Source organism: Musca autumnalis, unplaced genomic scaffold (genome assembly GCF_047663935.1).
Source record: "Musca autumnalis isolate F117 unplaced genomic scaffold, ASM4766393v1 scaffold_5, whole genome shotgun sequence".
Taxonomy (NCBI): Eukaryota; Metazoa; Arthropoda; class Insecta; order Diptera; family Muscidae; genus Musca; species Musca autumnalis.
The window spans coordinates 30,607,771-30,634,094 of NW_027412088.1; the positions used below are offsets into that span (position 1 = coordinate 30,607,771).

Consider the following 26,324-nt stretch of genomic DNA (forward strand, 5'->3'; position numbering starts at 1 on the left):
ATACACAACTCTTCAGAACATGTCATTGTTGTAAAATGCCTCTATGCTGTTGTTTTCAGTACATTTTTCAACGACGATTTAATAAAAATGTCAATAATGTAGTGAAATCCGAAATGCGAGACTAAACTGTTGGTGTGAACTGTGTTTGAAATACGTGTTGTAAAAGATATGATGCAAAATACCGCTGAAACAACATGAAGGAAGCATTTTAGAGTTTCAGAATGTTCTAAAGAATTGTTGAGAACTTTATTTGGAAGATTGCAAAAGGTTACTTGGTTCAACTCCCAATAGTTTAGCCGATACTGACCAGAATTTCAGCAATTATGTAAAATTTTCTATATTTTATAGATTTTGATGTCCTAGATGGAGTTTTTCTTATGTGGTTCTCTCGAAAGAGAGATTTTACTAGTTTAGGGCTACAATATTGCCAAAGACAGCAAGGCAAAATTCCTATTCGTTTCTGAGATAAAGGCCTGATAAATGGAAAAAAGTGAATATTTAGCCCAGTTTAGATGAGGCCATAAAATCCGAACTGGATCTGACAGGACAAAACCCTACTAGGGTTTTTGTAGTCTAAATATGTACTTTCAAAAAATGCATGCTAGAAGTTGTTTGCATTTTCAGTGTTGCATAGTGATATCGAAGTCGCATAAACCACGAGCTGTATCTGCTATACAACGACATCAATATTGTTAAACGTATCGAGATGCAGCGATTGCGTTGGCTAGGCCATATCATAAGGATGAGCGAAGATGAACCCGCTAAAAATGCGTATAAATACGGACCCCTTGGCGGTGCACGCAGAATTGGCTGGCCAAGGAATAGATGGCGCAAACAAGTGGATGCTGAGATGAAAAGGCGCGGTATTCCAGAATGCGAAGCAACAAATAGAGAGGAATGGAGATCTCTTCTTAGTTCGGCCTATAGAACAAATGTTCTGTAATGGGCCAGCTAAGTAAGTACATAAGTAAAGCTGTGTGCATTTATGAAGTCAGTCAGTCAATTTCTTAAACCACTGTTACATGTTTTATTCTAAGACATCTAATTCCAGGTTGCTAAACTTGAATCAAAGTACTTTTAATATATGTATAACATATGAGTGGAAAATATTTTAAAAAAATAAGTCTTAAGACTGCACAGAATATTTTGTTATATGTATGTATTATCTCTGTATATATTCTTTTACTGTTAACAGATGCCGGCAACACTTTGTTTTGTAAGAACATTAACACATTGCCACTGCATTACATCTAAGTAAAGAGCTAGTTGTATGTGTCAAATAGTAGGTCAGATTATCTGTATGGTCGTTTTGGACTGTTAATAAATACCGGCAATACTTTGTTTTGCAAAACGTATTATTTTTTCACACTTTGTCATATTACAGCCTTAATATGCACTCGGCCCTTTTGAAGTGTATGCTTTAGAAAAAATATGCATTGTAACGATAACAAAAAAGGGAAGCACATACCACAAAAGCATAATGGCAAAAAAAAAAAAACAAAGAATGAAAGAAAGAAATAACTTACAATGCCATCAAAGAAACATAAACGGCAGCATTAAACTGATTCGAAATAAACCCAAACACAAACCAAAAGCAAAGAAATAAAAAACAGAGCTCTTGTTTTTGATTCAACATTCATTGTCATCAAAATGACTGGACATTGCATTTAAAATGTATTTATTTTTTATTCAAATGTTATTTGTTGCTATATTATTATTGTTGTTGTTGTTGAGTGTTTCACTTAATTAAGAATTTGAATTTAAGTTTGTTTTTCTTGTTTTTGCTTTAATTACTCACATTATCTTTATAATATTATTATTAAATAATAAAGTTGTCACTTCTATTACGATGTGTATGTGGGGGTGTGTGATTTGCAAAATTATCTTTTTTTTTAAATATGTATGTTTTTGTTGTTTATTTTCAATTTCTTGTAGATTTTTTATTTAAAATTTTTTGTTTAATAAATAATTTAAATAAAGTAGTTGTTTTGTTTCTTGTATAAAAGGAAAGTGTAAGTGAACATCATTATAGTCATCATCTTGATTTGGGAGTTCATCAAATTGCTTTGCTTAGAGCATTTTTTGCTAATTAAAATAATTGTGGAGTCATTTGGAAAAAAGCACAGCGGTATGATTTCGTGTAGAGGAGAAGGGAGGAGGTGTATGAAAGGAAAAGTGGGTGGTGGTGGGAAGGGTGTAGTTGGTATTTAACGAACAATATAAATTTATGTAAAATTTACAACGTGTGAAAATTGAACAAAATTGAAATGCTCGTTTAAAAGAGGATTTCCCAAAAAAGTGGGAACCTTACTGGATCATATAGACATGCACAAAGTCGGCAGATTTCTAAATTCTGCTTCAATCAGATTTTTATAAAAAATTCTGCCTTTAATTGTTTACTTTTTTTTTTAAGATTTTTATGTTTTACAATTGTTTTTTTTTTTCTCTTTTTGTATTTTCTTAATCATCATTTTTTGTCGAAAACTACTTTTTGTTTTAGAAAAGAAAAAAATAAAAATTAAAGGAAAAATTATAAAAAATGATATTAAAGGAAAAATATAATAGTAATTATAATTATAATATATAATAATATTAATAATAGTTGTAAAAATTACACTTTAAATCATTTTACGAACTAACAGCACTTGCTTGAGGCATTTGTGTGGGATTAGCGCCGGCACCACCACGAATGGCAATTGCACCCTGACCAGCACGAATGGGTTTGGCAATTTGCGCCTGAGGACCACGTCGGCCCAAGTGTTTTTGTCGCACAGCTTCCTTGATGCGATCCACTTCGTATTGATAGCGTTTGCGGTCACGCATAGCACCTTCTTTGGCTTCTTTGAGCGCTGTCTCCAAGGCTTTGACACGCTCCATTGTAGTGCGCAAACGTTTCTCCAATTTGGGCAATTCACAGCGTAGATCGGCATTGTCACGCACCAATTGTTTGTGCACTTTGGTGAGTTGGTCCAGATTGTTTTCGAGGAAGGAGATTTTCTGTTTTTGGGCCAATGAGCCACCGTCTTCTTCGCTATCCTCGTTTAGAACGGTCTTCTTGATGCGGGCCTGTAAACACAAATAGAAAATCGCTTAATATAATCTCCACAATAAATAACAACACGTTGTTCCACTCACCTGGAGATCTTGCACAAACAACTTCCTCAAATTGTGCAATGTCTGCAATTCCTTGGCCACGGTATCTTCCAAACCCTTGAGATCTTTACGAGCCTGTTCACGTCTCTCGTTGGTGAGTATGATTTCTTGTAATTTACTTGATTTTTCAGCCTCTTCTTGTTTCAATTTCTCGTAATCGGCAGCCATTTGTTGATGGGCCAAAATCAATTTCTGGTGTACATCCTTCATCTCTTCCATTTCATGTTGTTTGGCAATGATTTCATCGCGCAACTCCGATACTTGTTTGGTATGTGCCTCACGCAATTCATCCATTTGTGAATCGAACATGGCTCGCAGCTCTTCGGCCTTTTGTTTTTCTTCAGCGTTAACAGCTGATACATGTTCGGCAGCCTTAAGCTTGGCGCATTCTTCACGCAGGGAATCGATTTGTTCCTCCAAAGAACGTTTCTTGTTCTCAGCTTCACGCATTGATTCTTGCAAAGATTTCATGCGAGCCTCATGCTGAGAAATAAGCAAACGATATTCTCCCAAATCTCGTTCGTATTCGGAGAGTTTCTTGTTGGAATCGGTTTGTTGCGTTTCCAAGTTGGTGCAACGTTGAGCCATATTCTTGGCTTCCGTTTTCATTTTGCTAATGTACAAACGTGCCATGGTGAAATCTTCTTCCACCTTGCCGCTATCACCAGCACTGGGTATGCTGTTCATCTTCATGTCAATGGTAGAATCTGCCGACGATAAGGCCTGACCCACCTCCGCCAAGTCCCTTAAGAGATTCGACAACATTTCATTGATGCGTTTCTTTTGATGTGAGGACATGTCACGCAATTGTTGCAACTCTGTAGTTGTGGTATTGAGGAGAGCCTGCTTTTGTTGCAGCTCCTCATTTAGGTTGTCCATGTCTTTGTTCTTAGTGTCGATTTCTTGAGATTTTTGGTCATAGTTTACAGCCAATTCTTCCAGGGCTTGTAAGACTTCCTTCACCTCCTCCTTGGCGGATTCATTCTCTTGTTGAATGCGAGCCATCTCGGACTGCAAGGCTTCGTATTCGCGACGAGCATTGGCAATAAGCTCCTCTTGCTCAACAATTTGTTCCTTGAGATTTTCAACATATTGGCTTTGTTGATTGATCTCTTCGTCCTTTTCGTCCAATTGTTGGTACAAACGTTCACGTTCGGCTTCCAAACGGGCACGTTCATCACTGCTGATGGAGCCCAACATAAGACCGGCAGCCGGAGTGGCAGGCATGGGTCCAGCAGCATTAGGTGCTGGAACAGTCTCTACTTCCAAATTGGGTGTGCTTGCCTCCATAAGCTCCTCCACGTTAATTTGTTCGTCGGCATTGACAGTTTCACCAGCACGCCAGCGAGCCAATTCGAGTTCCAATTTCTCCACTTTGCCCTTGAGACGAGCATTCTTTTCCTTCTCCTTTTCGTAACGGCGCTTCCATTCCTCGGCGGTCAACTCCTCATTGACACACACAACATTCTTAACAGTCTTGGCACGACGACCAAAATCGAGTGTAGACTTGGTTTCAGACTCGTTAAAACTGGCAGGAGAACAGCAAATGACAATGGTTGTGCGTGCATTACCACCCAAAGACTCTTGAAGGATACGTGTCAGTTTCGAGTCACGATAGGGTATGTGCGTTTTATTGCCATCGGCCAAGGCTGAGATGACATTACCCAAGGCCGACAAGGATTTGTTAATGTTCTTGGCTTCATCGAGCACTGTACCTTCGGCACCGGTTTTCGATACCTTTTCGGAACCAGCCAAATCGACCAAGTACAATTTACCCGATAATTTCTTTTGATTTTCCAAATTCTCTTGTTTGACATTGATCAAAAATACTGAATGGGAACGTGATGAATGCTCGTTCATGTCTGTGGAGAAGAATCAAATGTAGAGATAAGTAATTTAGAAGCTGCTTTTTGTGTTTCAATTTGAATTTGTTCTCACTTACTTGTTACGGCAATGTGACGATTCGATTTACCCTCCTCAATAACTTCGAACACATCTTCTGGTGACGAAACGAAACGTTCCGTTGCACCCTTAACATACGGCACACGATTCTTATCTTCATGTACGCTCAAATTTATCTTGGATACATCGAGCAAATCACGAATTTTGTCCATATAGATTTCATAGTATGAAACCTTAATGTGGAATTCCAAATTCATTTCCATGGTATAGATGTGATTGAAGATATCATTGACAATACGTGGAATGATACCCTGTTTATTGGGATCGCCAATGACACCCTCCATGGTATGTGTTTTACCGGAAGATGTTTGACCATAGGCAAAAATGGTACCGTTATAACCGGCCAAAACATCCGTAACAATGGATTTAGCAGCTTCATTGTAGACTTTTTCTTGAGATGCATTTGGTTTGAATACTTTATCGAATAGATAGACTTTACCCTGAAATTAGATAAAAGGAAAATCGAAATTAGTTTAGTTGCATATTGAGAATATAAAAAAGGCATGTGATGGATGTCTAACAAAAGGAAAGTGAGAATAAGAAAAATTAAAACCTTTACGACGTTAAGGACAAACCAAACTAGGGATTGTTGTAAAACTAACTAGGGATTGTTGTAAAAAGAGACTCAGTATGCTGCATTTTGATGAAAAATTTATATTTTCGATACCTTAATCTTGGTGTCAAATGATGTGGTTGTTTTTATGCTTAAAATATTCCTAGGATGGTTGTAATCTAGAAACTCAGTATGAAACATGTTCTATATCACTGATGGCCTGGACTTTGTAAAGGCACTATTTCGTGTGCGCAAACCAATGGGTATTTTGTTGTTGTTTAATGCACACGAAAAAGTGTCTTTGCAGGTCATCAGTGTAATTCTCAATATTTAAAATTTTGACATCAAAAGAGTGAATTTTTTTGTTCTTAAGGTAATTCTCCTATTAGGTCTATTCAATTTGTATTTATACGCAACAAATACAAACACCATGTTCATGTTACAAGGCCATTATCGGTGTACCTGTGCTACCCCAAAGGTATTTCTTACATCTGCCATTCATTCATTAGTTTATTTTTTGTTCATTCCTCTGCACTTACAGACGGAATGTAAATGATTAAATAAACATAATGTTATAACGTTATAGTACTTCACCTTTCCTTTACTCCACCCATTTAATAATGGATAGCGGCATCCACTTGATATGAGTCTCTTGAAGCCACTTCATATGTTGCAAATTTCATTGGCTTCAGTTGCAGCGTATTTGTTGTCTTCGACACTAGAGTTGTGTACATGACAAGTAAAGAAAGGGGCTTCACAAGTAGTGTGATATAAAAGGGTATAAAGTGCTTACATGACGTTTACGTGAATTGTGTTATATGGTGGTAAGATCAAACAAAATCTATGCCAACTAAATTCTCTATTAAATTGAAAGTACTCTCGAAATGTATGACTTACGATGAAGGGTTTCTGTCCCCGCTAAAATTGTTGATGTTGTCTACAACATTTTCATATGTAATTCGAAGGATTTCAGATATAATTCTAAACATTTCACTTGTAATCTGAAAATTCCAACTACATTTTGAATTATTTTATTTGTAACTAGCGGACCCGGCGAACTTCGTCTCGCTATTAAGGAATAAAATTTCATACAAAAACTCAATTTTCAATTTTTCCAACTTTTCCAGAGGGATTTTCCAAAAATTTCTTCCGCAAAGACCTTCTCCACGAAAATGCGAATAACTGACAAAAAATTTTACAGAAATCGGCCTAGCCGTTCTCATTTTATGAATTACTATACATTTTTTACACCATTTTAATATATATAGATTTAAGAATTCCAATTGAAATTCAAATTATTTCATTTTTAATTTGATTTTTTTATTTCCATTGAATTATCTCATTTGTAGTTAGATTTTGGAAATTGACTTTTTTTATTTAGAAATAGAATTATTTAATTTGAAATTCGAATTAAAACATTTGAAATTCGAATTATTCCATTAGTATTTCGAAATTCGAAAAACTAAATTTTAAATCAATGCAAACAAAAATGTTATATTTTTTGTTTCGAATTTCAAACGGAGAAGGTGCATAAAGGTAGGTATCGGCACAGTCCATTTTGAAAGTGGATCTTATTTTGGGAGTCATTTCAGTTGGTTACCGGTCACTTGGAGGTTTTGTGCCACTATGTCAGGTAGCATGGACTTGTTAAGAAAAAACATAATATTGCTGTAAGCAGGACAACAAGGAGTAGTATAGGTATAATTTTGCAAAGGATCTTCGAACGGATCCTAAACAAATATGTTGAACCCTACCCTACGGAGAAGACCGGTATGGGACATTTTCAAAGTTAAATTACATTTGGGAAAAAAATAAGAAGAGAATTTTGGACCAAAACGGTTGCTCATTTCAACAGATTATTAAAAAATATTTTTTTTAAAAAATCCACGATTATTGAAAAAATATTTTTATACCCTCAGCATTTGTGCTAACGAGGGTATATACACTTTCATACGGGCAAAATGTGCCTCATCGAAATAATGGATTTAGACCCCAAGTATGCTTGGACGAAATGTGTTTCAGACAATTTGGAGTTGATTTAGCCATGTCCGTCCGTCTGTGTCTGTCTGTCTGGCTGGCTGGTGCGCACGATAATTCTCGAACGGAGCAACCGATTCTGTTCAAAATTTGGCTTTCGTAATATTTTGCCCAAACTTAGTTTAAGTTCGAAGATGGGCTATATCGGTCCACTCCTTCCGGTACCTCCCCCACAAAAGTTCAAAAATGTTCGGAAAAATTGTGCGCACGATAACTCTTGAAGGGAGTAACCGATTTGGCCCACACTTTATACATCGTGAAAGTTCTACCAAACTTAGATAAAGTTTAAATATGGACTCAATCGGTCCACTCCTTCGGGTACCTCCCACACAAAATTTCGGAAAAGTTCAGTTTAGGACCTGCTCTCGAATCGCTTTGATTTTTGTTGTAACAAACTTGTATTCGCTGTCCCCCATACGACGGTACAAGTTTCATAAGGGGCAAGTCCATACTTCCTGAGAAAATAGCCTGAAAGATGCAAAAAAACCCCTATGACACCGTGTGTAGTGGTTGGAGCGCAAGATAAATCTCGAACGGATCTGCCAATTCGGTCCAAAATTTGGCTTTCGTAATATTTTGTCCAAACATAGTTTAAGTTCGAAGATGAACCATATCGGTCCACTTCTTCAGGTACCTCCCTCATAAAAATTCAAAAATCTTCGGAAAAAATATGCGCACGATAACTCTTGAAGGGAGTGACTGATGTAATCCATACTCTGCACATCCTAATATATCTACCAGATATAGATCAGGTTCGAATATGGACTATATTTGTCCACTCCTTTGGGTATCTCCCACACAAAATTTCCGATAAATTCACTTTAAGACCTTCTCTCGAATCACTTTGATTTTTGTTGAGGCGATTTGCATTCGCTACCTCCATTACGACGGTAAAAGTTTTTTCAGGGGCAAGTCCATGCTTTTTGAGGAAACAGCCCGAAAGGTGTAAAAACCCGCTATGGTACCATGTGTAGGTGGCTGGAGAGCACGATAACTCTCGATCTAAACAAGCGATATGGCCCAATTTTGACCTCCGTCGTATTTTGTCCAAACTTAGTTTTAGTTCGAAGATGTGCAATTCCTATCAACAACTTCCGGTACTTTCCCCTAATATTTAAAAAAATTTCACTAAAATGGTATGCACGATATCTTTTGAACGAGGCAACCAATTCTGTTCAAACTTTGCGTCTTCTAATATTTTGTCCAAATTTAGTTTAACTTGTAAAATGGTCCATAATGGTCCAAAACTTATACGATGTCCCACTGAAATAACTAGTGGGTGCGATATCTATCGAAAAGATATGACTCCTAAAATAAGATCCATGCTCTACAAAATTCTGAAAACAACCTAAATACTTTCGATGTGAAAGTTGCATTTCACTAGGCTGAGGGTATATCTCTGTCGGCAAAGCCGACTGATACTTTTTTACTTGTTTTTTAAAAAATTCACGATTATTGAAAAAATATTTTTTAAAAAATCCACGATTATTGAAAAAATATTTTTTAAAAAATCCACGATTATTGAAAAAATATTTTTTAAAAAATCCACGATTATTGAAAAAATATTTTTTTTTTAAAAAAATCCACGATTATTGAAAAAATATTTTTTTTTAAAAAAATCCACGATTATTGAAAAAATATTTTTTTTTCAAAATCTACGATTATTGAAAAAATATTTTTTTTTAAAAAATCCACGATTATTGAAAAAATATTTTTTTTAAATCAACGATTATTGAAAACATATTTTTTAAAAGTTCACGATTACTGAAAAAATATTTTTTAAAAATTCCACGATTATTTAAAAAATATTTTTTTTTAAATCACGATTATTGAAAATTTATTTTTTAAATCCACGATTATTGAAAAATATTTTTTTGAAATCCACGATAATTGAAAAAATATTTTTTTAAAAATCCACGATTATTAAAAAAATATTTTTTAAAAAACTCACGATTATTGAAAAAATATTTTTTTAAAAAATCCACGATTGTTGAAAAAATATTTTTTTAAAAAATCCACGATTGTTGAAAAAATATTTTCTTTAAAAACTCCACGATTATTGAAAAAATATTTTTTAAAACACCCACGATTATTGAAAAAATATTTTTTAAAAAATCCACGATTATTGAAAAAATATTTTTTAAAAAATCCACGATTATTGAAAAATATTTTTTAAAAAATCCACGATTATTGAAAAAATAATTTTTAAAAAATCCACGATTATTGAAAAAATATTTTTAAAAAAATCTACCATTATTAAAAAAATATTTTTTAAAAAATCCACGATTATTGAAAAAATATTATTTTAAAAAATCCACGATTATTGAAAAAATATTTTTTTTAAAAAAATCCACGATTACTGAAAAAATATTTTTTTAAAAAATCCACGATTATTGAAAAAATATTTTTTTAATAAATCCACGATTATTGAAAAAATATTTTTTTAAAAAATCCACGATTATTGAAAAAACATTTTTTTAAAAAAATCCACGATTATTGAAAAAATATTTTTTTAAAAAATCCACGATTACTGAAAAAATATTTTTTTTAAAAATCCACGATTATTGAAAAAATATTTTTTTTTAAAAAATCCACGATTATTGAAAAAATATTTTTTTAAAAATCCACGATTATTGAAAAAATATTTTTTTAAAAATTCCACGATTATTGGAAAAATATTTTTTTAAAAAATCCACGATTATTGAAAAAATATTTTTTTAAAAAATCCACGATTATTGAAAAAATATTTTTTTAAAAAATCCACGATTACTGAAAAAAAATTTTTTTAATAAATCCGCGATTATTGAAAAAATATTTTTTTAAAAATTCCACGATTATTGGAAAAATATTTTTTAAAAAATCCACGATTATTGAAAAAATATTTTTTAAAAAAAAACCACGATTATTGAAAAAATATTTTTTAAAAAAAAACCACGATTATTGAAAAAAAATATTTTTTTGTTAAACCCACGATTATTGAAAAAATATTTTTTTAAAAAATCCACGATTATTGAAAAAATATTTTTTTAAAAAATCCACAATTATTGAAAAAATATTTTTTTAAAAAATCCACGATTATTGAAAAAATATTTTTTTAAAAAATCCACGATTATTGAAAAATATATTTTTTAAAAAACCCACGATTATTGAAAAATATATTTTTTAAAAAATCCACGATTATTGAAAAAATATTTTTAAAAAAAATCCACGATTATTGAAAAAATATTTTTTTAATAAATCCGCGATTATTGAAGAAATATTTTTTTAAAAAATCCACGATTATTGAAAAACATTTTTTTAAAAAATCTACGATTATTGAAAAATATTTTTTAAAAAACCTACAATTATTGAAAAAAATATTTTTTTTAAAAAATCCACGATAATTAAAAAAATATTTTTTAAAAAAACCAAGATTACTGAAAAAAAAATATTTTTTTGTTAAACCCACGATTATTGAAAAATATATTTTCAAAAATTAACGATTATTAAAAAAATATTTTTTAAAAAACTCACATTTATTGAAAAATATATTTTTTGAATGGAATTACCAGCGAATACAAGTTATTGCAAAAAAACTCAAAGGGATTCGGAAGGAGTTGACATATGTAGTCCATACTCGAACCTGATCTATGTCTCGTAGAAATAATACGATGTGTAAAGTATGGATCAAATGGGTTACTTCTTTCTACGTACCCGAAGGAGTGGACCGATATGGACCATCTTAACTTAAACTAAGTTTGGAAAAAATATTACGAACGCCAAATTTTGGACCGAATCGCTTGATGCGTTCGAGAGTTGTTGTACCCTCTTGCCAGACAGACAGATGGGCATTCCTAATTCGAATCCAAATTGTCTGCAACGTATTTCGTCTAGATATACTTGGGGTCTAAAAACAATCGATGAGACACATTTTGGTCGTATGAGAGTGTATATACCCTCCTTAGCCTAAAGGCTGAGGGTATAAAAAAGGTCTAAACTAGCTTCAGGTTGAAACAGACATCTTTAAATAGAAGATGTGCTACCCTCGTTAGCCTAAAGACTGTACAAACGTTAATTTATTATACGCTTAACAAAACAGAAGATATTCGGTTCACTACCTACTCCAATTGTTTGCAGGGAGGTTGTCTTTCCAATTAAATTGAAAAGCCGTAGCAAAAATCTCGTTAAGGCTATAGTCGACATGTTATTTGATTTTAAAAGTCTTTCGAGACCTATGTTATTTGAAATCATTTTTAATATTTTTATAACCTCAGCCTTACAGAGGGTGTACACTAGGCCTGGGCGATTTGTATGAAAGGAAAAAAGTGATAGGGGGCGCCTGGAGTTTCTGATTCTTGGGATTGTACTGAGCAAAAGAGTCCACTAGACCATATGTCTACGGTGAAAACCGAGCCCCCGGATTTTGACTTGAAATTTTTTCACGGATATTTTGGCCAAACCATATCTCATAAACTTGACCTATCCTGAAAATTTCCTTTTGCGTTCTTAGTACACTCACCAAGGGCTTTCATCTAAAAAAGGAAATTTCCGATATTTTCCGAAAAATGTGCACATTCTCGGGGTCATAACTGCCTGAAGGGGCGTTCCAATGCTTTTGCTATGTACTAGAGAGTTCTTATTGTCTTGGCTACAATTTTTGTCCTTGTGTTGGGTCGAAAATCTCAGTGGTTTGGCTGTTACATATATGCCAAAATATCCAAAAAAAACTTCAAGCCAAAATCCGGGGGCTCGATTTTCAGCGTGGACATATGGTCTAGTGGACTTTTTTGCTCAGTACAATCCCAATAATCAGAAAACCAAGGCGGCCGTGGTGGTGTTCAAATCGCGCCACTCTAGTGTACACATTTTGTTGCGATCAACATAATTGTAATTGAATTCAAATACCGAAGGTATGTTGATAATTCATCACTTCCTCAGTAAATATATAAACATCATTTTGAAAATTGTATTTTTTTAAACATCACTACCAGAGCAGATAGTCCCCAAAGAACGAAATAAATTCTATTTTCATTTATATTCCAAAGATTACACATATGTGTACTTTAACTCATCTCCAAGGACAATCAATTAACTCGATTCACCAAACATACCATAACCTCTAAAAAACGTATTCCATTCAAAAAAACTATCACAACAAGTTGTTAAAACTCAGATTAAATTTCAAAATCCATTTCACATGCATTTGTTGCACGAATATTGTTATTTGCATATCCACTTCAGCATCCCATCCATCCATCCATCCATCCATCATAACACACAGTGGGTGTGAAATAATGCGCCAAAAAAGAAGATTGACCCAGACCCAGCTGGATACATGATGTACATATATACATTTCAACTTGTTAGTTGACCCAGATATACAAATATATGGAAGAGTTTATATACAACTGTATATACAAACATACAATACATCATCATCGTTACTACTTTTCGAGAAAAACTCTATAAAATTCCACAAGGATATAAATACATATCTATGTATATCTGTTATGTATATGTAGTTGTGGACATAGTAAACGTTATAGCACCTAACACAACCATGACTCATTGTTTTGGGAATATGTATTGAATTATTGTTACATATAGATTTTACATACATACAAATTACACAGAAATTTTAATACCCATCCACCCCCACAATATGTATGTACTTCATTAGAAACGCAATAAAAGGTATTAATACATAATATGGAAAACATTTGTTTCGAAAAAATCAAAACGATAGCGATAACTATGAATGTCTTGGATGTGAATAAAATCAATACAAATCGTTTTGGACTTTGGGTGGGGTTTTGTCTTTAAGAGGACTTAAAGAAAGTTTTTTTTTTAAAGGAAAAACTAATTGCAATTCCTATGGGAAGTTCTAAAGTAGTGTCGATAAATAATAATAAATAGGGAAGAAAAAAATTGAGATGAACACAATCCTCACCACCCCTATCTATATTGCAGTGTTTAAAAAAGATTCGATTCAAGGATAATTTTAAATTTCTAATAGTCGAGGGAATCCAGAAATTTTTTTAAGCAAAAGCAGGGCGTGGATTTTTGTGGAAAATACTGTGAAGAACTTTGGTTCTTCATTTTACTTCATATACCATATTAATAATTAAAAGTGTTTTTTTCCGGACACTTTTTCAATATTTAAATGGAATAAAATTTATTATAGTCAATAATATTTGTTTTTTTCAAAATAGTCTGGCTTAATCCCATTGTTGTTGTTTTAATATTTTAAAACAACTATTTTATTAGTGGAAAAGATTTGGCATTGTTCGCCAAGGGGTAAGGCAGGGAATACTATAGTTTCAAGTATAAAGGTAAGCAAAGAAAAAAGTTCAATGAGAAGTTTTTCCTTGGTAACCTCATACAACTCCGACGAAAGTGTCCGCGAAAACAATTCAACAATTCGTCGGAGTTGTATGAGGTTACCAAGGAAAAACTTCTCATTGAACTTTTTTCTTTGCTTACCTTTATACTTCGAGCTGACGATTGATGTTTGGGTATAAAAAGTTTCTTGTTGAAGAAGTTATTGAAAAATAACTTCGGTTGAGAATATCCACAAACAAGAAACAAGGGAACTGATGAGATCCAGTGGCGTGGATCGAAACTATAGTATTCCCTGCCTTACCCCTTGGCGAACAATGCCAAATCTTTTCCACTAATAAAATAGTTGTTTTAAAATATTAAAACAACAACAATGGGATTAAGCCAGACTATTTCGAAAAAACAAAATTGCAAACGCTATCCCAATAAAAAAAAAACGCCACAATGCTTCAAATAGTCAATAATAGACAAAAGTAATTCATTCGTGCAAAAGGAAATAATTTTTTGATTTTTTTTCATTTTATATCATTAAACCCGCAGCATTTATGCTAACGAGTGTATATACACTTTCATACGGGCAAAATGTGCCTCATCGAAATAATGGTTTTAGACCCCAAGTATGTTTGGACGAAATGTGTTTCAGACAATTTGGAGTTGATTTAGCCAAGTCGTCCGTCTGTCTGTCTGGCTGGTGCGCACGATAACTCTCGAACGGATGAACCGATTTGGTCTAAAATTTGGCTTAGTTTAAGTTCGAAGATGGGTTATATCGGTCCACTCCTTCCGGTAGCTCTCCCACAATCCTTTCGGCGCTGCCACCCATACGACGGTATAAGTTTCATCAGGGGCAAGTCCATACTTCCTGAGAAAATAGCCTAAAAGGTACAAAAAACCCCTATGACACCGTGTGTAGTGGTTGGAGCGCAAGATAACTCTCGAACGGATCTGCCGATTCGGTTCAAAATGTGGCCTTCGTAATATTTTGTGCAAACTTATTTTAAATTCGAAGATAAGCCATATCGGTCCACTCCTTCCGGTACCTCCCCACCAAAGTTTGGAAATGTTCGGAAAAATTGTGCGCACGATAACTCTTGATGGGAGTGAAATTTTTCAGATGCAAGTCCATATTTGAGATAACAGCCCCAAAAGTTATAAAAAACCCCTACACGCAGAGAAAAAATATTTTTCGGTTTTGTTGGAACAAACATATCTATTTTGGTTCCAAAAATGTGTTTGTTTTGTACAAACATTGTAATCCAAATCCAAAAATACCATCTTTTGTTCCGAACATAGAAAACAAAAACAACTTTCGAATTTCCGCAATATTGTAAAAATCGTTAACAATACCGATTGTAGGATCAATCATAATCTAAATTTTTTACAAAACATATTGTCAGCCCTGAAAACTAGATACTAAATTTTTTGATTTGAGTGTATATACTTCTTATATACACTTTCCACACAACTTTGATATAAATATCGCGTATAATATAACGAGCATTGATGAACGCAATACATGGTTTGCTACTTTAGCTGAAAACAAAGACAAACAAAAAGCCACAAGCAGCCACCACAACATAAGGAATAATTAAACACCATAACAAACTTGAAAAGGAAAGAAGAATGAAATAAAAAAGAAGAATGAAACAAAACAGAAACAAATAAAAACAAGAGTCTCATTGTTGGTATACATACACACAAAAACAAAGATAAAGGCAGCATGTCATACAAACACCACAACTCACCAAAATTGTTTTTTCAACACGGCATCGAATAGCGAGAGAAGAGAAAAAATTTTCGAAGAAAAGAGAGAAATATTGTTCAGTTGACACAAAATATTTTTGGATTTAACAAAAACGATTGTTGGATTCACTATACTACATAAGGAATCCAACAATATGTTAACAATACATATTTTGCTCTTGGAATATTGTTGGATCAAACATATTTTTTTCTCTGCGTGTATGTCACCATATGTAGTGGCTGGAGAGCTCGAACCGAATACTGCGTTCCTGCACACTTTGGATATTGTAATATTTCTTCGAATATAAGATGAAATTCGAAGGTGGTGCTTATAGGTCCACCCCTTCCGGTACCTCCCCCACAAAAGTTCGAAAATATTCGCTAAAATGCAACGGGCGATTTCTCATAGACGTAGCAACCGATTTGGTCCAAACTTTGGATCTTTAAATATTGTCGAAACTTGGTTTATGTTCAAATTTGGGCTCTATCTGTCCAATCCTTGTGGTGCCACCCACACAAATGTTCAACATTTTTGTGTGGTTATGGGTCTGTTCGGGGATTCTTTGGACATTTTTACCGAAGGTTTTCCTAGTAGCCCTGTTTACAGCGATATCATGTTTTTCGTAGGCTAGTGTGATAAAAAAATTCCTACCTATCAATATCCCCGCAATTTTTTGTGCTTTAATCCTATCCATACTTTTGTCGCTTCATACGCCCACAATTTTGAAAACCCCCCTAAATCCATGTTCTCTTTTTTTTTTTTTGAAAAAAAAAGTATTTCAATCCACACAGGCTGAGGGTATATCTCTGTCGGCAAAGCCGACTGATAGTTTTTTACTTGTTAATACTTAACCCACTTAGCGCCGAGATTTTTTTTGCGAGAAAACTTAAAATTGTTTATGAAAATTATATTTCAGAGACATTTAAGGCAATCGGGACTTCTTTTAAAAGTGCCAAAAACATTGGAGGGTGATATAGGTGTATGTATCCTTATATGCCAATCCCTTGATTTTTGATTGAGAAACGTCTCCTACTATATTCCTAACAAATCCCTGATTTTATATGATTTTAACATTTATGATTAAATGTTTAACGCATATTTAAATTTTTCATCAAAAAGAGAAAATTACAAAAAAGTCGATTTTTTTAATAGCTTGGGTTTTAGGCCAATTGCGTAGAAATGCATAGGTCAAATGAAGCTTTTTCAGCGTGGAATGACAGATTACAGACAATACTATAACAAAATGCAAAAAACCCACAAAAATATTCGAAAAAAAAACAGAGTTTTACGTCAATTTTTGCAACCATTTTTTTGTGGCGTTTAAACGACCAGTGGCTTTATCTGGGTTAAATAGTATAAACGAAATTTTAGAGCTTCTGCTATCTGTAATAACGAATGGCGGTGTAGAAACCGACTTAATCAATAGGCTAAATAAAGCGAGAGCAGCAAAAAAAAAATTCATAGGATAACCAGGATGGCGCTTGAGTGCAATTCCTAAGGATCACGAAATCCAGGTCGATGAAGAAGCACCTGGGGATGAACAATAACCCAAGAACTAGTACAAAATAACCTAATAAACTAATAGAATAAGATGGCGATGCTTTGTGGAAGTCGCCATGTGCTCCCAAGAGGAGTAACAGCAAAAAGTCTTGTAAACTTTTACAGCTGACCAAATTGTTGGAATAGTTCTACCAGCGACCTGCACCCTTAGTGGCAATCTGTTAAACTTCGCACTAAAAAGGCGGTAAGTTCTAATTAACAGATATTTGACCTTATGGTTCAGAATATATCAATGTTTTGAGGTATTGAGAAGGATGTACCGAAATAGTCAAGCGGGTCTATTTTAGGAATCATTCTTTTCAGTAGTTATCGTGGCAACAAACCATTTTAGTTAGACACCGTATGAGCTTTTGGATCATTATGTCAGAAAACATAGACTTGCGCTCAAAAAAATGGTATTCTTGTAATCAGAATCGACAGCGGTACCTTTGATGGAAATTTGAAAAATGAAAAAACCCTCGAACAGTCCTTAAATTGCACTTAAGTGAAAATCTAATTTTTTTTTTGAGGAGGTTCTACACCTTTTTATACCCTTAGCATTTATGCTAACGAGGGTATATACACTTTCATACGGGCAAAATGTGCCTCATCGAAATAACGGTTTTAGACCCCAAGTATGTTCGGACGAAATGTGTTTCAGACAATTTGGAGTCGATTGAGCAATGTCCGTCCGCCTGTCTGGTTTTCGTAATATTTTGTCCAAACTTAGTTTAACTTCGAATATGGGTTATATCGATCCACTCCTTCCGTTACCTCCCCCACAAAAGTTCGGAAAATTTGTGCGCACTAAAAGTCTTGAAGGGTGTAACCGATTAGGTCCATACTTTGCACATCGCGAAATTTCTACCAGACTTAGATTAGGTTCCAGTATGGACTCAATCGATCTACTCCTTCGGGTACCTCCCACACAAAATTTCGGAAAAGTTCAGTTTAGGACCTGTTCTCGAATCTCTTTGATTTTAGTTGTTGCAACTTGTATTCACTATCCCGCTTACGACGGTATATCTCTAATTGGGGACAAGTCCATACTTCCTGAGAAAATAGCCTGAAAGTTGCAAAAAGACCCTATGACACCGTGTGTAGTGGTTGGAGAGCAAGACAACTCTCGAACGGATCAACCAATTTGGTCCAAAATATGGCCTTCGTAATATTTTGTGGAAACTTGGTTTAAGTTCGAAGATAAGCCATATCGACCCACTCCTTCAGGTACCTCCCCCACAAAAGTTCAAAAATATTCGAAAAAATTGTGCGCACGATAACCCTTGATGGGAGTCACCGATTTGGTCCATATTTTACACATCCTATTATATCTACCAGATATAGATCATGTTCGAATATGGACTATGTTTGTCCACTCCTTCGGTTACCTATAACACAAAATTACGGATAAGTTCACTTTAAGACCAGTAGTGCGATTCTCTAACTCATTTCTTGAGTTACCGACAATTGTCGGTAAAATTAAAATGCTTCTAATTTCGGTATTTACCGATGTTTTTCGGTAAGTTAGCGACCAAAAAAAAGCAGTCGTAAAGTACTACCGATAGCAAGAGTGTTGTCAACTGTTATTTGATCTTTTCATTCATAATTTTGCGTTTTAATGTTACCGATATTTGTCGATAACTTCAATAATGAGTTTGGTTTTTTTTGAAACTACTTGCATTTGCTGCCTCAATTGCGACGGTAAAAGTTTTTTCAGGGGCAAGTCCATACTTCTTGAGAAAACAGCCCGAAAGGTGTAAAAAACCACTATGGCACCATATTTAGTGGCTGGAGAGTACGATAACTCTCGCACTAACCCATTGGTCCAACATTTGGCGATCCTGATATTTTGTTATACTTTCAGTTCGAAGATAGGCAATACCGGTCTATAAACGGGTCCAAACATTGGATCTCCCAATATTTTGTCCAAATTTAGTTTAAATCCTAAAATGGAGGTACCTTAGGGTAGTTCGAATATTTTATTTTATTTATTTTATTTATTTATTTCATTTATGTAACAAAAAGCCTACAAGGCCAAAAATATTACATTATTATACAAAAACATCTGAGTGCAAAATAACATTACGTTAAAAAATAAAAAATTTCATGAAATTCAGAAAATTAAATGAGTATACCTCAAGTATGGCCCCCACCATACAATAATAATTCAATAATTACTGACAATAATTGTCCTAGATACCGTAACACCAATGTACTAATCAGTTCAAGGTATTATAAAATTCAAGAAGTTTCAACCTAAAAACGTTATTTGAGTGTGAAAATAATCGTAGCTCCAGAGGTAATACGTTCCAGCTACGCGCAATACGAACACGAAATGATCGGCCAAAAATATTCTTCCAAATTATTTGGAATATCCTTTGGAATCGTATGCCGATGCTGTTCGTTGTTGTCCTGCTTACACTGGACAAGTCCATGCTTCCTGGAATACTGGTCCATAAGTTATACGATGACCCACTGAAATGACTAGTGGGCGCGATATCTATCGAAAAGATATGACTCCCAAAATAAGATCCATTTCCACAATGGACTATGTCGGTCCATTCCCTTAAATACCTCCTCTGCAACACTTTTGAACTTTAATCCTAATCCATATTTTCGTCGTCAAGTTCAAATGTCCAAAAAAGGCCACAAAATAATGAAAATACCATAAATACATTCGATCTGACCGTAGATGAAAGTTTCAATTCACATTGGCTGAGGGTATATCTCTGTCGGCAAAGCCGACTGATACTTTTTTACTTGTTTAGATGTAATTCGAAACACTCCCGTTGTAATTCATAACATTTCATTTGTAATTCGAAACAATTCACTTGTTATTCGAGAATTCCATTAGTAACTCGAATTATTCTATTTGCAATTAGAATTATTTCGTTTGTAATTCGAATTATTCCATTTTAAATTTGAATTGGTCTAATTGCAATTCGATTTATTTCATTTGTAATTCGAATTATTCCATTTGTTCCGAAAGAGTGAACTGCATGTTATTTACTTTGAAAAATGTTTCCCATCTTAAAATTGACAGAAGTCAGACAGACGGACTTAGCTAAATTAACTCCAAATTGTCTGAGAAACGAGACTAAAACTATTATTGTGATGAGGTATATGTTTTCATCGTATCCCTCCTCCTTATCCTAAACCTAATAAATTATTAAATCCTAAAACTAAAATAAAAATATATTTTTACCCACAAAAAAATCAAAACAATGACATCAACAGTTTATTTAGATTTCCTGCTGCTGCGCGTTATTTACTTCGAAAAAAAAAATCGTAATTTAGGTTAAAGACAGCTTGAGCAGTATTTTGGGTCTTTCTCTTCTCTTCATTCTCAAGCGTTGTTGAATTAATTGTCTGTCTATTCCAACAGAAACTTTAATCATTGCCAAAGCAATGATGATGAATATAAAAAGAATAAGAGCGTTTCTAATGACTACAACTACAACAATAACTTTAATTTTGGCCTTATGCCAAAAGCAATTTCATGTTTAAATCTTTTACAACAACATAAGAGTGAATGAAAAGAATAGCTACCATCCAACTAACAAAAGAAACTACCTGACAAAGTAAGAAAAAAAGTAATAGAAAAAGTAGAAAAAAGTTTGAAGAAAATGAAAACAAAAAAAAACACTTAGGTGCATGGATAGCAAAAGAAATGTATCACGAAACATGTCTATGATTTTAGGGCAAAGTTGGATGGTGTTCAAAAAAGGTTTTCAAAATTCGACACATGTATGCAGTAAGTGGGTTTAAGTGTCTTTTAAGTTTTAATAGGAAATTATTTTAATTTCCAGTTTCAGCATAGCATATAAAGTGCAATAAAAGCCAATCTACAGGTAAAGTTTTGTAAAGATATGATTCGGATTTTAGCAATAATCAAAATTATCGAAATATCAAAAAATGTATTAGATCAAGTTTGAAGCAAAATCACATACTTTTAACAACGTTCAACAACCGTTACCGTTTTCCTTAAACCACTGTTCAGTATTGCGCTATATACTAAAGCGAAATCCATATTTAATGAGTGAACAAAGCGTGGAGTAGGTACAAGAAGAAGAAGGAAAAAAAAACATCAACATCACCATTGTAGTCGTCATTAACTTTTACGAAATGCAAAAAACAATCACAACCAAAGAAAGATAAAAAAGAAATACAGACCTTACACTTCCTCTTCACCTCTCTTCTACCACTGATTCTTTTAATTTCCATTAGACAAAACTCAAAGAATGCACGGAAATCTGAATGACTGACTAACTATAAACAACACTCAAGAGTATGTGGTATGGAATATTAAGACTCTACCACCACTGCTGCCATGATTATATCAAGAACTATATGATAATTCACCAGTAGTAGTATATGGATGAGGAGATTGTAAAAGCGTTGTATGAGAAACAATCATCATCATCTTCTTAGATTTTCATGCTCGATGCTTGAAAAGAATGAAATTGAATTATGCATGAATGACTGATAAGAGGAAAATTCTATTTTAGGTCAATGCATCCAATACGTTTTTTCTTTTCTTTTTCTTGCATTTTCATATATCTAAGGAGATGGTTTTGAATTAAAGCTAAGGTATGAAATTTCAAAAGAACAATTTTATGAAAAAGAATAGGGTGGAAATTATTTTGTTTCAAAAGACATTATTGGTACAGGTACAAGAAATTGGAAAATTGGGGTTCCTTGTTTTTTGATTATAAAAAAGACAAAGGGAACTTAATTTTCAAAGGATCATAATGAATATTGAACTAAGTAAGCGCTGTTTTGCAAGCTATAGGTTTATTGGAATATAATCATTTTAAGCCGAAACCCTTGTTGCTAGTGCTTTATAATTATAATTTTATTATAATTTTTTATTATAATAAACATTGAAATAAATAAAATAAATAGAATCATTTTAAATTAATGTGATGCTAAATTGTTAATAATGTGGTCAATTGGATGACCGTTCCGAGAAGTATATCTCAGTCCCAGGACAAGTAAATAAGATTGACTAACCCTTTGGTTAGTCACTGTCTGTGGATTGTATAATGCTAAGAAGATTTCTTAGGGCAGCAGCGATTCAAATAGAAATCGGGGGTCAGCTCAGTCGATCTGTGAGCGTTAAGGTAACATACATATACATACATATATAGAAATGTCCAATATCGCAGGTACGGAGGCTACACTCATGATAAGTTGTATGCATTAGGTTGTTAGAACCATATTGCAATAGGAAGCATTACCGGTGAACGGTAAATACACTATAGACAGTATAAACACATTCATGGCAATCATGAATAACAAGTAAAAAAGTATCAGTCATATTTGCCGACAGAGATATACCTTCAGCCTATGTGAATTGGAACTTTCATCTACGGTCAAATCGAATGTATTTATGGTATTTTCATTATTTTGTGGCCTTTCTTGGACATTTGGATTAGGATTAAAGTTCAAAGGTGTTGCAGAGGAGGTACGTAAAGGAATGGACCGACATAGTCCATTATGGAAGTGGATCTTATTTTGTGATATATCGCCCACTAGTCATTTCATCGTATAACTTATGGACCAGTATGCCAGGAAGCATGGACTTGTCCACGGAAAACATAATACCGTTGTAAGTAGGGCAACAACAAACAGCATAGGCATATATTTCCAAAGGATCTGCTAACAGACCTTAAACTACACTTAAACACAAATGTTGAACTTTTGTGGAGGAGGTTCCTTAAGGTACCTCCATTTTAGAAGTTAAACTAAATTTGGACAAAATATTAGGAGATCCAAAGTTTGGACCAAATTTGTTCAAGAGATATCGTGCATACCATTTAAGTGACATTTTTTAAATATTCGGTGGAAGTACAGGAGGTTGTGGGCTGGTATTGCCCATCTTTGAACTGAAAGTATGACAAAATATCAGGAAGGACAAATTTTGGACCAAATCGGTTAGTTCGAGAGTTATCGTGCTCTCCAGCAACTACATATGGTGCCATAGGGTTTTTTACACCTTTCGGGCTGTAACTGAGACAGCGAATGATAGTTGCTTCAAAAAAATCAAAGTGATTCGAGAGCAGGTCTGAAAGTGAACTTATCCGTAATTTTGTGTGATAGGTACCCGAAGGAGTGGACAAACATAATCCATATCCGAACCTGATCTATATCTGGTAGACATATTAGGATGAGTATGAACTAAATCGGTCACTCCCTTCCAGAGTTATCGTGCGAACAATTTTTCCGAACATTTTTGAACTGAACTTTTGTGGGGTAAGTACCTGAAGGAGTGGACCGATATGGCTTATGATGGAACTTAAACTATGTTTGGACAAAATATTACGAAGGCCAAATTTTGGACCAAATCGGTTGATCCGTTCGAGAGTTGTCTTGCGGTGCCATAGGGTTTTTTTTTCATCTTTCAGGCTATTTTCTCAGGAAGTATGGACTTGCCCTTAATGAGACATGTACCGTCGTAAGCGGGGCAGTGAACACAAGTTGCTACAACAAAAATCAAAGAGATTCGAGAACAGGTCCTAAACTGAACTTTTCCGAAATTTTGTGTGGGAGGTACCCGAAGGAGTGGACCGATTGAGTCCATACTAGAACCTCATATAAGTCTGGTAGAAATTTTACGATGTGCAAAGTATGGACCTAATCGGTTACTCCCTTCAAGAGTTACAGTGCGCACAAATTTTCCGAACATTTCCGAACTTTTGAAGGGGAGGTACCGGGAGGTACTTAAACTAAGTTTGGACAAAATATTACGAAAGCCAAGTTTTGGACCAAATCGGTTCATCCGTTCGACAGTTATCGTGTGCACCAGCCAGATAGACAGACGGACGGATGGACATTGCTAAATCGACTCCAAAATGTCTGAAACACAATTCGTCCAAACATACTTGGGGTCTAAAACCATTATTTCGTTATAAAATGAAAAACTGTTTATAGAATACTAGCAAAGTGCCCGCTACTTCGTATGCGTTAAATATAAAAAACAAATAAACAATATATAATATAGAATGGTGGAAACATTTTGTGTACTAATACGTACCACTTTAGTCCGATTTTCGTCACGCCTACACATCAAGAGCAGTCCACATTTTTTGAGATATTTTAATTGAGGTTCTCAGCGCAAATACGGCCTAACCCAACAACCGCCATTCTCATTTCCAGCTCTATCTGTTCCCCCAAAACCAATTATAGAACTATTTAGTACTTTACATGTAAATGCATAAATACGAACCTCCTCCTAAATTCCCTTCACACAATAACAAATTGTACTAAATCCTGTGTAAATCGGACGTTATAAGCAAATGATAACAGTAATCTTAATTCCAAATCTAACGAATCCAGATCTATCCGTTCAACCAATACAAAATTGCACCACACATGGAACCATTTCGTACCCCTAAGTGTACCTAATTCCACATTTTAGGATTCGAGCGCTATAATTTCACCCAAATCCTAATTGTACAAAATGTAGTTCTTTTCGTACTCATAAGTACGAATTTCAAAAACTACTTCCATATCTCAATCCTACACTCCAACAGTAATCTTAATTCCAAATTTCTTGATTCCAACTCTATCCGTTCGCTCAAATCCAAATTGTACCAAATTTAGTACTATTTAGTACTTTTCGTACTGTTCTAGTTCGAATTTCCAAACACCGAGCCTTATCTGACCTATTCGGACCATGAGTGACCCTCACCCAAAATTTCAAGATTCTAGCTCCAGCCGTTTAGTCTGGGCGTTGATTATCAGTCAGTCAGTCAGTGAATCAGTGAATCAGTGAGTCAGTGAGTCATCATTACTGAACTCTTTTATAAGTATAGATCAATCTTATGACGCGAGTATTTGGAGTATTATCAATCGTGTACGAATGGGTGTAAGTAATGAAACTAAAACCGCGAAAACGCTTAGTTTTGGGATCCGTCATTACAACAATATCTGCAATGTTATCTCATTTTCTGAAATGTCATTTCTTGATCGTAAACGCTTGAAATTTTGCCTGAGCATGTATTTTAGCTTTATGTATCAGATTCCACCAAAAAACGAATTTTGATTTTCTTGTGGGTTACGTCTTCGGGCATTTATGGTGACGATTTGTATGTTCACTAGAATTGCCATAGAGTCAAAAAATTTGTTAAGCAGTGTTATTACAAAAGTTCTATCAATTTAATGAAAAATGATCTCAATTAAAAAATATGCATGTACGTACGTACATACATACAAACAGAGATGGGCTGTGTGCTGAAATAATAATAATAAATATAATTACGACAATAAACCGCCAGCAACTACATGATTCATAATTATTCCAAATTGTAGAAAAACACCGCAGCAACTCATGGAATTAGATCATTTTTCCTCCAGATAAAGAAAAAAGTTTTACTAATTTTGATACAAAGTAACCGAAGAGACAAATAACCCTCCGACTTATGAACAAACATAAGTTGGAATTGTAGCTATTAAATTAAAAAATATGTATAATTCTTCAACAATTAAAAAGCCATTACTTTGACGACATTTCAAGTCCCAAGAGAATATATTTATCGCTACATTCGGAATAAATGCATTTTTGTATAGATAGATATTTAATTTTAGCTGAGAATTGTTTGAGTAATTCTTTTTATATCCTACACCACAATGTGGAAACGATACTATAAGTTTGTTTTTCCGAAAATCCATGTAACACCGCGATATATTCATCGTAGACGTACCAAAATTCATATCTCGACGAGCTAAAGCGATTTTGCGATATGTGTCCGTCCGCCCGTCCATTAAAAAATGTAATCAAACTACAGGTCGAAATTATGGACCGATCGTCGCGAATTTTTGTATGGATGACAGCTTTAGGCCAGAATAAAAATCGATTGCTATTCGTGACGATCTTGAAATATTAAAGGGGTGGGTGAAATGGGCAAAAAAAAAAAAATTATCCGGTTTTGTAGCTGCTCTGTATTTCGCAACAAAAGTCCGATAAACGCGAAATTTTAATTACGGTTTGAGTTTACTACAGAGCAGAAGTTTGCA

At 34.1% G+C, this 26,324-nt stretch overlaps 1 protein-coding gene across 6 annotated transcripts in view; it reads right to left on the reverse strand.

The window, feature by feature from the left end:
- Positions 1 to 2,518: 2,518 nt before the first annotated feature.
- The window catches only part of Khc (kinesin heavy chain), a 37,344-nt gene continuing 13,538 nt past the window's right edge, over positions 2,519 to 26,324 (reverse strand). For all 6 annotated transcript variants that reach the window (XM_073956888.1, XM_073956891.1, XM_073956893.1 and 3 more), the window contains exons 3-5: positions 5,096 to 5,555; positions 3,136 to 5,015; positions 2,519 to 3,066 (exon numbers count right to left, since the gene is read on the reverse strand). In XM_073956888.1, the coding sequence (XP_073812989.1) occupies positions 2,629 to 3,066; positions 3,136 to 5,015; positions 5,096 to 5,555 (2,778 nt within the window). In that variant the 3' untranslated portion in view covers positions 2,519 to 2,628. The remainder of the gene's footprint in view (positions 3,067 to 3,135; positions 5,016 to 5,095; positions 5,556 to 26,324) is intronic.